Raw genomic sequence first — 15,327 nt, forward strand, 5'->3', positions numbered from 1 at the left:
TAATCTGTCTTGAAAAGAAACAAACCTTGCCTTTTATTATGCTAAATGTTTTTTAATGTCTGTAAATCAAAAACTGTAAATGGTGGGATTTAATGCTCCAGTAGGTGGCAGTCTCATCAAGAAAATTCTTAACACTTGAGTCTTCACTACACAGCTATTAACAAAGTTCTTTTGTAGTAGAAAGACAGTTGGTGTGGAAAGTATATATTTCAGACTACATAATTTAAGCATGTCTTGTTAAGGAGAAAATAAAATTTATTTAAAAAATAAATATATGAAAAATAAAAATAAAAATATAAAATTCCCATTACACCCCAAAGTAGAAAGAATAATATATTGAACCCTAGGTGTACTTAGCACCCATCTGGATTCTAATTATTAGGTTTTTTTGAAAGACTTCATTATTTATTTATTTATTTATTTGCAAGTTTTTTTTTAAAATTTGAATTGGAAACAAGATTGTTTTACATGACAATTCCAGTTCCCTTCTCCCTCCCTTCCTCCTCTCCCACCTCCAACCAAAACCCTACCTATCACATATCCTTTCTGCTCCCTCTGGATGGTGAGGACTTCCATAGGGTGTCATCAGAAGGACTTTTTTAATAGGAAACAAGTCACTTCTTTTATTTCTTTGCACTCAAGGGCAGCTCATATATTGCTGTTTCATATATTGATACTGATAGACTTCAGTTGTCTCTCTTACCCTTATCAGAAAGTACTGTTTATTTCAACTCCTAACACAGTGCTTGAGACACTTATTTAACACTTTCTCCTCTGAGGACTGTTTTAGGCACTGTGACCTATGAGTGTTGGTACTACTGTGTTGTTTCAGAGTTGAAGAAAGTGAGGCATGGAGATTTAATACTTTGCTTGTGGTCAGACAGATAGTTTTGAGTTGAGTCTGCCTATTACTAGAATTCACGTTTTTATTTTTCTACTTCTGTTTACAAATTCAAATGAATTAAGTGTATAAATTTTTATTCCCTAAAATCTATTGAGATATGAAATACATTATTTAACCCTGTATATAATAAAATACTTAACTTAAAAAAGAGATATGAGAACTGTTCTCTGTCTCAACAATTTCTACTGTTTTTTTTTTTTTCCTTTTCTGACTTACCCATCTTAGGTGTGACATATAAAGCTTTAAGAACTGGACACAAATTTTTGATAGGCATTAGACAATTTAGTTGTGTTGACAGCGCCTGAGGAAGAAAGATGCTATTAAGATTACCACATTTGTGTACGTGATGGAGCAATGGCTTAACAGTAGTAATGCGGGTCACTAGAGCTAGGATTTAACTGATGCCATCTGATTTCTAAGTATTTGTATTCTTAAGAATGGAATGTAATTAGATCTTGATTACATACTAGGCTTATCATTAATAAAGAAATGAGAAGATAAATTGGTCATCTTTGGTGAATTTCAGAACAAATTGAAAGTGAGATCATAAATGTTGGGGCACACAAATAATCTTTGAGTGACTTCAAATCTACCATGCATGTTCTGAGAGAAAAGCCAAGTGATTTATGGAACAGAAAACTAACAGTAACAACTGGGATGGGAAAAACAAGGGTGATTGTTGACTTATATGAGGTACTAAAGGGCTGCATGTTAAAATACAGTCATCAGTGATAAGGCCAGACTCTTCCATTGCTTCCAAAGCAGAAACGATCATTTCTGATCTTGATCAGCTGACCTCCCCTGTGTTTTCTTTCTTCATCCATCCATCAGTGGACACATATGCTGATTATATAATTGGTTATAGTGAATAGTAGACTCGAATGTGCAGGTATCTCTGTTGTGTGCTGACTTAGTTTTTTTCCCCTGTATATACTCAGGAGTGGTATAGTTGGATCATATGGTAGTTTTATTTTTAGTGTATTGAGTAATCTCCACACTGATTTGCATAGTGGCTGTGCTAATTTTATTTCCCACCAACAGAATGTGGGATTTATTTCTCCCTCTGCATTCTTCCTAGCATTTGTTGTTTGATTTCTGCTGGAGTGAGATGGAATTACAATTTATTATTGATTTGCATTTCTATAATAACTAAGTGTATTGAACACTTTTCATGTAATTATTGGTTATTTGAACTGCTCAATTCATTTTCCAATTTATTGATTGGGTTATTTTTTATTTTTGGATGCTTGTTTTTTTTTTTTGGTGTTGTTCATACATTCTGTATATTATTCCCTGGCAGACAGATACCTGACAAAGTTTTCTTTTTATAACTTGTAATCAGTTTCTTTATGCTGGTAATTATTTCCCTTGCTATGAAGAAACTTTTTAAATTTAATTTTGATGCAGTTTTATGTACAATTCATGCTGTTAGGTGTTGCGCTGTTAGAGTCATATTCAAGAAATTTTCCCTCTATATCACCTTTTTGTTTTTATCTTTGGTACATACTATTTCACTCCCTGTGCTAACTAGTTTGGAACTTATTATGTAGATAGTATAGTCTTGGCATGGCAATTCTCCTGTCTCAGTCTTCTGAATTCTGGGATTATAGGCATGGTCTTCCATGCCCAGATGTATGACTGTATTTTTACTTGTTTTCTATGTGTTTTTCAGTACAAGTTTCAAGTTTTCAAACCCTACATTAAGGCCGTTGGTCCATTTTGAGTTGTATAACTTCTGTACTTGGGGATTTATAATTTTAATTAATTGTCTGGAATAATCATATATTTTAAATTACAAAAATTATTGAGATGTGTTTGGTGACCTGATATATGGTCTATCCAGGAGAATGTACTATGTGTTGATAATAAAAATGTTATATTCAGCAGCTATTGAACAAAATGTTTTCATATATATTCATTAAGTCTATTTGCCTTGTGTGTGACCCAGTTTACATGTTTGTTTGTTGACTTTCTGTTTAGATGATATGGCCCTGTAGGAAAGTGGGAGCTGAATACTGGCACATATGCTACACTTGAGTATCTCTCTCCCTTTATTTTTAATAGTACTTGCTCTATGCATTTGGAGGGTTTCATGTTTGGAAAATGTGTGTTTATACTTGTTGTATCTTGTTGAATTGTCCCTTTTATTTATAAATCATGACTTTAATTATTTCTTAACATTTCCATAATGTTTATATGATGTTGTTGCTATTCATGTTCATTTTTTTCTATTTTCATTAGCATGACTTTTTTCTTTTTCCTAGCTCTTTACTCTTAGTCTATGCTTATTATTACCTACAGCTGGTAGGCAGCATGTACTTCCATGTTCTTTTTTTTTTTCTTTTTAAAAATTCATTCAGCCTATGTCTTCCGGTTGGTGAATTTAATCTACTCTTATTCTGTGTTGTTCATAAGTATGAACTTTCTGTCATGATGGTAACATTCTGCTTGTTTTGTAAAAATTTGTTCCTTCCATTTCTTTTAGCATTTCTTTGTGATTAGGTAGTTTTCTGATACCCATTTAATTCACTTTCCTTTCTTAGAGGCCATCTGTTGTTCTAGTGAATTTTGTGCATTTGTTGGGTTGAATGATATTATTCATCATCATTTCATTTCTAGTGTTCAATTCACTAAAGTATTTCTTAGAATGCTGGTCCTGGTGGTGATAAATTCCTTCTAGTTTTGCTTATCTAAGTATTTCCTTTAGTTTTAAAGACAATTTTGTTAGATGGAGTATTTTTTTCTTTATGTAGTTTGATTCTATCTTTCCGTCATCTAATTTGTGTTTCTGTTAAGAAATGTGCATTAAATTTGGTGGACTTTCCATTACATGTAACTTGATATTTTTCTTTTGTTTTTAGGATTGTAACTTTGTTTGATATTTGAATATAATATATTTTTGTGAAGCTCTATTTTTCTATTTTGGTTGCATCTGGCTTAAGTTATTTGTGCTTCTTGGATGTTCATGTCCACATTTGATAATTTGGAAATTTTCATCCATTATTTTGTGAAACTTTTTCATTGCCCTTTCCCTTTTCTTTATCTTCTGGAATCACCAGAATCCATTTTTATGATCTGGCAGTGTGTTGCATTAATTTTGTAGGGTTTTTTTTTTCTTCTTTTTTCCTGCTTTCCCCTCCTCTTTCTCAGCTGTCTTCAGGTACAGAAATTCTGTTTGACTCGATCTGCTATGGAAGCTTTCTATTGATTAATTTTGTTTCATAGTTGAGTTCTCAAATTTCAAAATTTCTGATTTTTAAAGGTAATTTCTGTGTAGTGAGTTTCTTATTCACATCCTGCAGTACCCTTTTAATTTCTTTGTGTTATTTGTCTAAATTCTCTTGCATCTCACTGAGTTTCTTTGGGAACATTATTTTTCATTCATTTCAAATTTCTTATAGATTAGGGTTTATTACTGCATAATTATTGTTTTCCTTTATAGGTGCCTTGCTTCCTTTCTTATTTATTCTATCCTTATGTTGTTACCTGTGCATTTGATTTAATGTTCATTGTTCCCAATTTTATGAACTAGATTCCTAGAATTGCAGAGCATGGATAGGCCCTTCCTTACTCACTATGAGGAAGGTCAAGTAACCAGCTGCCAGTCCAAGATTAAGGGGTATTATGAGACCTTCCCTAGACCCTTTTCAGTATATGCAGGTGTTTATTGGGACCGTGATCTCGGGTTATTATTCCCTTTATAGATTTGGGACTAAATCAGGATCCCTTTGGTCCTTATACTCAGATATAGGTAAGTTAGGATCTTGTGGCAGTGTCTACAATACTCATTGGAAATAAAGGTCATGGCTACTACTTCAGAAACAAGGTTCAGGAGGGGCTTTCTTAGTTGGGTCCTCACAAGTTTAAGGTGGAATTTTTTTTTAGATTCCAGGTTACACTAAGGAATTGCAGTAAGCGGGTGGCCTCTGAGCAGCTTGGTTGGGACTTTACTCTGATTTGGCTGTGTAAGTTCTGAGTCTCATTAGTAGAGAGGAGAGAAGTAAAAACTCCGAAAGTCCAATTTTAGATAGTAGTGCTCTTTACTTTCCTCTAAATTGCCAACCACTCTTTCTACTGCATAAAAATTTCAGTATATTTGTTGTTGTTGATTTGTTTGTTTTGGATTGCCATTTGAAAAAGAGACTTACTATTTATCTCTAGTTGCCTAGTAGTTTATAGTGTAGACCATGTTGGCTGTGAACTGACAAGAGATCCATCTGCTTCTGCCTTATGAGTGCTGGGATTTAAGGTATGTGCTTCACCACCTGGTGGAGTTAATAAAAAAAATTCTTAGTTTGAAAAACTATAGACTCAGAAAAATTATGTAAGTATTACAGAGGGGTTTCATATACATGTCCTCAGTTTTCTCCAATAGTAACTCTCTTACACAGTTATAGTTCAGTATCACAGTTAGGAAACTGCTATTAATAAAATCTGCAGACCTCAGACCTCTTTGGTGTTCTTTTAGAAGTTTTTTTTTTTTTTGTAAATAATATGCTCCTATTTAATAATACAAATTCACAGTTTGCTGGTTTAAAATATTTGTATAAGTTGTAGAGTATTTATAATATTCTAAATATCAGTTGTCAGATTATTTTTTTTCTCCAAATCTCTCATACCTGATCCATGGAGCTTAGACAGTTCTCCATTTCCAGCAAACACAATATTCAACAGAGACAGTAGAGGGTGCTGAAGGGACACTTCAGGAAGAAGGTATTTTGCTGTTTCTTTTTCTCATTTTTTTCCCCAAAGAACTAGAAATGATGTAGTATGCTAGCTGCACATGCAAATAGTCTTTCTGTGATCTCGTACCTTTGATTTTGGCACAGTGAGGCACCCGTGTGAACCTCTCAATATAGACACAGTATGTTCCAGACTCTGTACCACCTTGCTTATGTGTTGGTGGCAGGAATTTTTATTTTCTTTGCTCTTCTGCCTGCCACACTTAGCTGCCTGCTTACTGGCTTTGCCTGGAGAATCCAGAAAACTTTGCTATCCAAAGGGCTGCAATCACTTCTGCCTTTATAGGAAGATCTGAATGTCAGAAAAGATTATTTCTCACACTTTCCAAGTTTGCTCTTACTTGGGATACTTTACCTTTCTTTATAATTATCCTATTACAGTAAACGATTCTTTCTGATTTTTGAATCATTTAAAATTATGTCTATATGTCTGTGTCTGTGTGTGGATATGTGCATATGAGTGTAGGTGCCTGCCGAAGTTAGGAGTTGGTTTCCCCTGGAGTTGGTATTCCAGGTGGTTATGGATGGTAGGAGTCAAACTTGGGTGCTCTGGAAAAACAGTATGTGCTGTTAATGGCTTAGCCATCTCTCTAACCCCCTAAGTATTTATTTATAGAAAATGTTTCCTGTTAAATTATTGTGTGTTCTATCCCCTTATTGGATCTCAATTGACAGTTTAATTGAACTAGTTTCTCATGACATTAGGCAGTCCCACAGATAAAGTTTCTAATACTTTTCTGGGGAAGCAAAACAAATGAACCAACAAAACCCAAATAATTATTTTAAATAGCCCTGCCATGATAAGATAATAACTGATAAGATAATGACTACCATGTGATATATATATATAATATATATTATATATATATATATATATATATCCATGTGTTTATCTTATTCCAGGTTTCTCACATACAGAGTTTTTCATACCAAAGCAAGAACTATGAAGGTTTTTTTTTTTTGGGGGGTAGGGTGGGCAGGGAGCTACAGTATGGTATTTTACCTTGGTAAGAAATATAGCTTGCTAATATGAGGCAGCACAGTGAGAAACTGAATGAGAGAATCTTGGTATTCTTTCCAAAGTCTGTCTTTCCATTTGACATCTTTGGGGCCTTTTTAGGCAGATAACTTAGAGTAAGTGTAAAATTGTTTTATTTTTCTAAGGAAGTATTACCTAGTTGATAACATTTTATCTTTATTTTTAATGGAAGCATTTAAAAAGGATTTGCTTTATTTATGTGTATGCCCATGATCTGTGTGAGTGTATGTCATATGTATGCTAGTATCTTTGGGAGTTACAGGTGATTGTGAGCTATCAGAAGTGGGTGCTAGGAACTGAACTCAGGTTGGCTGGAAGGAGCAGCAGTGCTCTTAATTGCTGAGCCATGTCTTCAGCCACCTTAATGGAAGCATTGGAAAAGAAAAATAATTTGCAAAGATTTTTGGAACCTTTGAAGGGAAGAAAGAGACAAACTTAATAATAATATTATTTTAATTTGGTAGGGGTTTAAGACAACTACTTAACAAAGTTAGGTGAATCGTTAAGTAATTCTAAATTGAATTTTAATTTGTGCATGTGTGTGTATACCAATGTATTAGTTACTTCTCTGTTGCTGTGATAAAACACCATGACTAAGACAAAAAAAAAGTGTTAAATTTGGCTTATGGTTATGGAGGGTTAGACTGCATGATGATGGAGTGAAGGCAGGTGAGAGCTCATATGTCCAGCCTTAAGTAGAAGGCAGAGAGCTCACTGGGAATGGCAGGAATCTTTTGAAATCTCCAGTGACAAACCCCTCTGATAAAGCCATACCTCCTAACCCTTCCCAAAGAGTTTCACCAAATGGGACCAAGTATTCAAATGCCCCAGACATTTGGGGCACATCGTATTCAAACCACTGCAAACAAGGTGCCCTTTTTGGGTTCAGATATGAAATCTTGCAGGAGTTGGTTTTCCCCTTCCATCTTCTTCCATCATGTGTGAGCTGGTGACTTAACTCAGGTTCAGGTTGTCAAGCTTGGCCACTAGTGAGTGTCTTTATTCCCTGATCTATCTTTCTGGTACTTGTCAATCTTTTTTTGTAAGTAAAAAATTACATTTATTCTTTAGATATTTATTTTGCTATTTTATTTCTATTCTATTTCTATTTTAGTATATTTTAAACTTGTCTTTTTCTCATGTTATTTTTCTAATTATTATTTTCCTACTTTCTGTGCGTTAGATAATTATTTTTTTCTATTTTCAGTGAATTTTAAACTTATTTATCTTTTTTGATATTGTTTTTCTAAGTATTATTTTCCTGTTCTCTCTAAGGTTTATATTTAGGTGACTAATTACACTATAGTATAGGCAGTTTTTTTTTATGGTGACTGTTGAAAACTTCATATACCTTGGTTCAGTTGTTTTAAATGGAATTGTGCTTCCATGGACCTATATTATGTTATATAAAGATACTGTTTTGTATTAATCTATTTACTTAGCCATATTTAAAATATAAATATAAAAATAGGTATATGTAGAAAATAATTAGTTATCTTGTCTGAAATTGGTATTCCTAAAGGCCTCCTTTTAAGGCTGGCTCGTGATTGGCATGTACAATCTTGGATTTTGAGAAGGTTTTTTTTATGTCAGTTGCAGAATTGACAGAAGTGACTAATGTGCCTCAACTGTTTGCATGAACACCTACTTTCCTTATGAAATTTCCTATTGCAAGATATTAATGCAATATTTAATTTTTCCACATTTCCTATAATTAATGCTAAGGCAATACTAGAAATGATGAATTTTGGTGTTTGTTATAGATAATAACTCAATGATAAAGATGATGAAAGTCATTTTAAGTAAAAATTCTAAGTATTATGAAAGGTAGATATTTTCTTAGTGGTAATTGTAAAAGTAATTTATAATTTGAACTGTGTTATGGTTTACAGTTCACTTGCACTATAAGTGTTTTTCATGTCACCCTTATATTAACATAATGAGCACAGGTTGAGACTTGGTATTTGGAAATGTGGAAAATGAAGCTTTTAATGTTTGTGCCTTGATAAGGTTCAAGGTTGGGGCAATGGATAATGAGTTTGGGGGTAATTTGGGATACATAGCAGGGACCTGGAATTAAAGAAAGGAAAGGGGAGGGAGCAGACAACATGACAATATAACAGAAGGGGTAAGCATATGTATAATAAATCTGTAAGTCAGTCATAATTTTTCAGGGTAATAAGACTACAATTAAATTTTTCATTAAAAAATCACAATCTGAGTTTGTATTTGAAACTAAAGAATCTAAAACAGTAAGATAGTTACAAAACTATCTTATTTTCAGGGACCTATAAAAGGGAATTTATAGTCTTTTCTAATGATCACTTAGCAAGGCACTGACTATGAATCAAGGACCATAGAGTTTTGTAGTGGGAGACATAAGATTAACACCTAATCCTGTAACTCAGTGTCTGACTTTGGACAAATCACTTCTTCCTGAAAGTTAATTTTATTATTTAGGTATATGAGATCAGTTTGGAAATATAAAAACAGTAGTATAGTATATCTGGCAAAAAATGGCTGCTACTATAATGTTTATAATTATTGTTAATGGGTTAACATCATTTCATTCTCAGGATGTTTGACATCAAATTTTCGTCTATCTTTTTGCAATATTAAAGGTAATGCATGGGTGTCTACTCTTCACTTTATTGACAATTTATAATGGTCTGGGAACATCACTCCACTGCTAGAACACTAACTAGCCTGTTTTTGAAGTCCAGAATTCTAACTCCAGCACCAATACAAACTGGCCATGGTGGCACAATTAAATATTGCATTAATATCTTGCAATAGGAAATTTCATAAGGAAAGTGGGTGTTCATGCAGATTACAGATTACAGATCTGTAATTCTAGCACTTGTGAGTTGTTTCTGAGTCAGCCTATAATATAGGAGACCCTGTCTCAAAAACAAGTAAGCAAGCAAGTGAGCAAGCAAGCCAGTGTTGGAGAGCTGACTGGCAATTAAGAGTATACATCTCTTGAAGAGAACCCAAGTTTTGTTCTCAGCACCCACATCAGGTTGCTCACAACCACCTGTAACTCCAGTTTAAGAGAATCTACCACAACAAGCACATAGCCCCTACACACACACACACACACACACACACACACACACACACACACGTAAACACTTATAATTTGATAATAAAATTTAGTCTTTAAAACAAACCAACCAACCAGTCAGCCATTTTGCCATTACTGGATCATAGAAGTTACCATATTTGATAGTAATTGCCTGTTCACTTTTCTCTCCTGTTGGACTGTGCTCTCATTGAGAATATAGGTGGGACAGCCGTTTCCTTTCCTGCCTTGCTCACCGAGTTAACTAAAGAAATTTGAATGCTCTGAAATCCCCAAAGAACCATTTAATATTGACATTAGGTGTTATGTTACTAATAATAACTATCCTAGTTCCTGTATTTTTGCGGCATCTATAAGAAGTCTTATGTGTTTTAATGAAGTTTAATTTTGAAAATGACTAGTAGTTTTTGGTAAAAAAATGTCTAATTTTATTGCTGGAGGAAGTAAAGTTCCTATGTTGTACTTCTGTTGTTTTCTAGAAGAGAAAGCAGAGACCCAGTGGTGTTAATTAGGTAAAGCATTTTCAAATGTCATACTACTGGATGACATTTTTTTTTTGTTTATAAGAGAAGTGCACCAAAGATCACTAATGTGATGAGCATTTCTATCTAAAGGAAATCTGAACTTTCAAGGCTATTTTTTGTTACAAACTATAAAACAGGACTATTATGTAAAACTGGAATATAGGATTATTATGCTAAGATAATATAAAAATTATAGTTTTGCCTTTTATGTCCAAGTGATCGAGAAGTAATAGTGTGATACTTTATATTTTCCAAAACAATAAAAGAAGAGAGGATATATTAAAAATTGTTGGCATTGGTTTAGCCAGGGGCCTTGAGAAATAGATTTGTTTTGTTTTGTTTTGTTTTTCAAGACAGGGTTTCTTCATATTGTTTTGGAGCCTGCCCTGGAACTTGCTCTGTAGACCAGGCTGGCCTCGAACTCACAGAGATACACCTGCCTCTGCCTCCCGAGTGCTGGGATTAAAGGTGTGCGCCACCAACACCTGGCTGAGAAATAGATTTAAAAAAATTTTTTTAACAGTACTTTCATGTTTGTACCTTAAAAAAAAAAAAAACCCTTAGAATCTAGAAGCTCATTCATAAAATAGCCAAGGAGATGCTGAAGAGAACAGAACAGGCAAGAGAGTATGAGATAAACCCACCACCCTGATTGACCTTAGGACACACACTGTACATATGAACAACAATTACATTACTAATTATTGTTAGCAAGAGATAAGGTGACAGCAGAAGAACTAATACAGCAAATGATAGAATTAAATGTAAAGGAGATAGTGTAATTTAAAATTTTGAATATTAGAACAAATTGCTTTTAACTTTGCTTCCAATGGTACAAGAATGTGTTTGGAAAATTATTTTCTTTTTTTTTTTGGGGGGGTTTTGGTTTTTCGAGACAGGGCTTCTCTGTAGCTTTGGAGGCTGTCCTGGAACTAGCTCTTGTAGACCAGGCTGGTCTCGAACTCACAGAGATCCACCTGCCTCTGCCTCCCAAGTGCTGGGATTAAAGGCGTGTGCCACCAATGTCCGGCTTGTTTATCTGCTTTCTGTTGGCTATAGTCATGGTCTTTGCTGGACACCGAAAGGGAGCCTTGAGTAGGGCATTCCCTGCACTTGCAGCAAGTATAATCACTACTTACTGGAATCATGCTTGTGTAGAAATGTGCCGCTAGGAAAGCAAGCCTTTTTGTCACAGGAAGGAGCAGATTACATGTTGACTGGCCAGCTGCCAGTATAAAAATCAAGACTTTATTTCTTAAATGTGTTAGGGATCACACCTAGGACCTTATGTATTCCAAACAACCTCCCTACTCCTGAGCTATATATCCCACTTCTGGCACTATTTTGAAATTTTAAAACCTTTTTGTTTTATTTAGTTATATTCTTTACCCCCTATATAAAATTATGCATAGCATTTTTTTATATTTTAGGATTTCTATGGTTAAAGTAACTATTAAGTGTGAGTATACATTGGCAGAATGACACTTTGAACAGGTTACAGTGATTATTGAGTTGTGAGACCTATTTAATAGCAATACATATTTGAGTGCATTGTTTAACTGATCTGGGCATGGCATTGCTTACCTAGTGGAGTTATTAATAGCCTAGAAATTAGAAAAAAAGCTGAATTTTAGAGCTTTTGGAAAACTTTTTCCAAATAAAGTAGTATTGACAGGATTCCTGAAGCTATGTTAGCACCAGGAAGCACAGATAGTAGGTAATAATTATTAATTATTATCACATATTAGATAATATTGTCACCAGTATGTGACAGTTAGTAATGAGGTTTATGTAATTGGTTTTTCTCTCAACATGAATCTTGAGGGCCAGGGAACTATAAATTTTATTTTGTTAATCTGGCTTTATGCAGAGAGAGCATAGTATGTTTTTCTTATCTTAAAAGTACTTTTATTTTACTTGCCTGGATTAATCTGTTATTATCTCTGGTTTTGAAATAATTAAAAGGCAAATAAAATCTTTTATTTTTCTAATAACTATATCTTACTACCATATCAATAATTTATTAACTTTTAATAAATTAATTGTACTTTTAGGGCAATTTCTGATCTTGGTTATTTTTATTTATAAAATAAAGACCTGAAAATTTTGACAGCTTATTTTTATGATTCATAAATAACTTTGTTATGTATATTGAGTTCTTATTTATTGTGTTCTAGCAAAAATAAACAAAGCTATTTGTGAGTATAAAATTTAGATTGTATAGTAATTATGAAAAGGCTTTTGCTCACTGGCCTTCTGTGTTCTTGATACCTTATTTTTCCTTTTCTTTTTCCCAATATTTTCAGATGTTTTGGAATGTTATTAAGCCCAGGTCGAAACGTGAAGAACAGTGACATGCATTTGCTGGATATGGTAATGACAACCTTAAGCATCCTAATCAAGTATAGAAGATAGTTATTTTATATTTAAAAGAATCTTCTATTTTAAAAGTTTGTCATATTGTCAGGGTTTACTTTTGTGTGAGCAATAATTAAATCTGGACATTCAAAATTACTTACCAAGGGAAGATGAGGAATATTTCTACCTAACAATCTTCTGTAGGATGAAAGTACATAAAAGGAACCTATTGTGACAGTGCCATCTGCTTTGTTTGGCTTCTTAGGAAAATTTCTTTTCCTTGAGCCTAAAATAACAAACATGGTTATAGTAAACATCTACATTATTTACCTCCCATCTTTCACTTATTTAATGCACTGTCAACTCCGGGCTGTGATGATGCTTGTTTTCTTTGAAGCATATTTCTTTCAAAGTTTGTACTTAGCAATGAATATTTACTATATTTCTTTAAGGGATGCCATTAAGAGATTAATGATACATGATCAGGGATTGGTATTTGTTGTGAAGGCAGCAAGGCATCTTAACTCTTAAACCCAAGTACCTTCTGATGTTGCTGTTAATGAAAACATTCACTTTGTGATTTAGAATGTTACAGAAATGTGTCTGAGTAAGCAGAAAATTCCTTACTTTGTGAGTACAAACTTTTATATATTTTATATCTTTTTATATATTTCATTTCAACTGTGTCTCATAAATTTAAGTATTGCAGTGGGAATCTTTTCCTATAATTATTTCATGGTAATTATATTAGCATTAATTTTTCTAGCAATACTTAAATGCTTTGTTAAAAATTTTGAGCCTCTGTTTGTATGCTAAACATTGCATGAAGTATTGGGTTTTAGATTTGTGTAAAATATAGCTCTTAGTAGCAGTGGGCTCTTAGTTTTGTGATAGAATTAGACCTTTTTAGGTATGTAATTACAGCAGTGGGTTAAGAGCTTTCTCAAGTGTATAGTGTGCTGTCTTAGGATTTCTATTGCTTTGGAGAGACACCATGACCACTGCAACTCTTATAAAAAAAAACATTTAATTTGGGTGGCTTACAGTTTGAAGGTTTAGTCTATTATCATGGCTGGAAGCAAGGCAACATGCAGGCAGACATGGTGCTGGAGAAGGAGCTGAGGGTTCTAAATTTTAATCCTGCAGGCAATAGGAAGTGATCTGTCTCACTGGGCATGGATTGAGCATATATGAGGCCTTAAAGCCCACCTCCACATCCACACACTTCTTCCAACAAGACCAAACCTTACTTCAACAAAGTCACACTTCCTAATAGAACCACTCTCTTTGGGGGCCATTTTCTTTCAAACTTCCACATGCGCCGTGGACATAGAGAGGAAGTACTGCCTAGATAGGTCAGGCGAGGACAACCAATTACATTGGATGTGTAAGCATAAATTAGTTATTGATCCATCTCTCCTTTACCCTTCTCTACAAATATCAGTAATGAATGTTGGTTTTCCTAAAGCAAGCCATAGCATTTTGGAGGCATGAGAATTTCATGATGGGGTTATTTTGAGAGTACTGAGGCATTAGAAAAAGTTTAAAATACTAGGTTCTAGTTATGATTTTTCAGAATCTAAAGGATTAAGATGAATCATTGCTAGAGATTTTCCTCATAAAACCTAAAAACAGATTATAGAGTTGTATAAAACTGATTTGAACTTTTGAGGCTCCTTAGTCACCTCAGAGACCTTTACAGTATTCATTTTCCTGGAAAGAGAAGTAGACCTGCACAACAAATAGTTGGGAGACCTAGGCTTTGCATTTTTAATTATCAGTAGTTGGTGAATTACTGTTATCTGGTGTTATTAATCTTAATAATATCTTAATAAGTTGTTGTGGACCCTTGGCTAGATTCTGGCAAGTAACAAGGAACTCAGTACCTTATATTGAAACTGAGGAGATGGTTCTGGTTATCGACAAGTTATTCTTTGTAATAAGCACAAGTTATACTTTTTGCAACTTTGCCTAAATACTTTCGGCTTTGCTCTTTTGAGTAAGATGTTAATATTTTTGCTCCTATGACATACCCAAATGTCTTGTGAAACTGAAAACAAGTTTTCTGCCACTTCGTTTATATTAACAGGCTTTGAGAGGCATGCAAATTTATATTTAACAGTTTGTGAAACCTTTTTTTCCTAGTGAACAATATTTTATGATTAAAAATTTATTTTTAGATTTTTATACTTGAGTAAGCTAAATTTACATAATTTCTACCCCCTTGCTCCCCTTCTCTCTTTCTTGGATTCATGATTTCTTATGTAATTGTTACTGTTATATACATACAAACACACATGTATATAGTCACAACTTCCTGAGTTGTTTAGTGTTATATTAGTGTTGCTGGTATATATGCATATGTTTAGAGATGATCACTTGATATTTGATAACAATTCAGGAAGTTCATCCCTAGAAAATAGTGATTTTTCTCTCTTGTAGCAAACATTGACTGCCCATTTCTCTTCATCTAGGGATAGGGCCTTATGAAATTTCCTACAATTTCAATGGCATGCAGTGTGGTCATTGTTAGTCTTTTTTAGGCAACCAGGATGTAGCATATTTGTCATGCCCATTGGTCCTCTGGCTCTTAGAATCTTTTCTCTCCATTTCCCCTGAATTTCTCTGAGCTTTAAGCATTGGGGTTGTGTTGTAGATTTCCCATTTGGGACTGG

The 15,327-nt window shown here is 33.8% G+C and overlaps 1 protein-coding gene across 6 annotated transcripts in view; it reads left to right on the forward strand.

Annotated features, from left to right (window-relative positions):
• Positions 1 to 15,327, forward strand: part of Rabgap1l (RAB GTPase activating protein 1 like) — a 560,109-nt gene that overhangs the window by 84,742 nt on the left and 460,040 nt on the right. For 5 of the 6 annotated variants that reach the window (XM_035445764.1, XM_035445765.1, XM_035445766.1 and 2 more), the window contains exons 8-9: positions 12,601 to 12,667; positions 13,238 to 13,282. In XM_035445764.1, the coding sequence (XP_035301655.1) occupies positions 12,601 to 12,667; positions 13,238 to 13,282 (112 nt within the window). The remainder of the gene's footprint in view (positions 1 to 12,600; positions 12,668 to 13,237; positions 13,283 to 15,327) is intronic. The other variant, XM_027417253.2, reaches the window with a different exon arrangement.

This window comes from Cricetulus griseus, chromosome 5 (assembly GCF_003668045.3).
Source record: "Cricetulus griseus strain 17A/GY chromosome 5, alternate assembly CriGri-PICRH-1.0, whole genome shotgun sequence".
In the NCBI taxonomy this organism is placed as follows: Eukaryota; Metazoa; Chordata; class Mammalia; order Rodentia; family Cricetidae; genus Cricetulus; species Cricetulus griseus.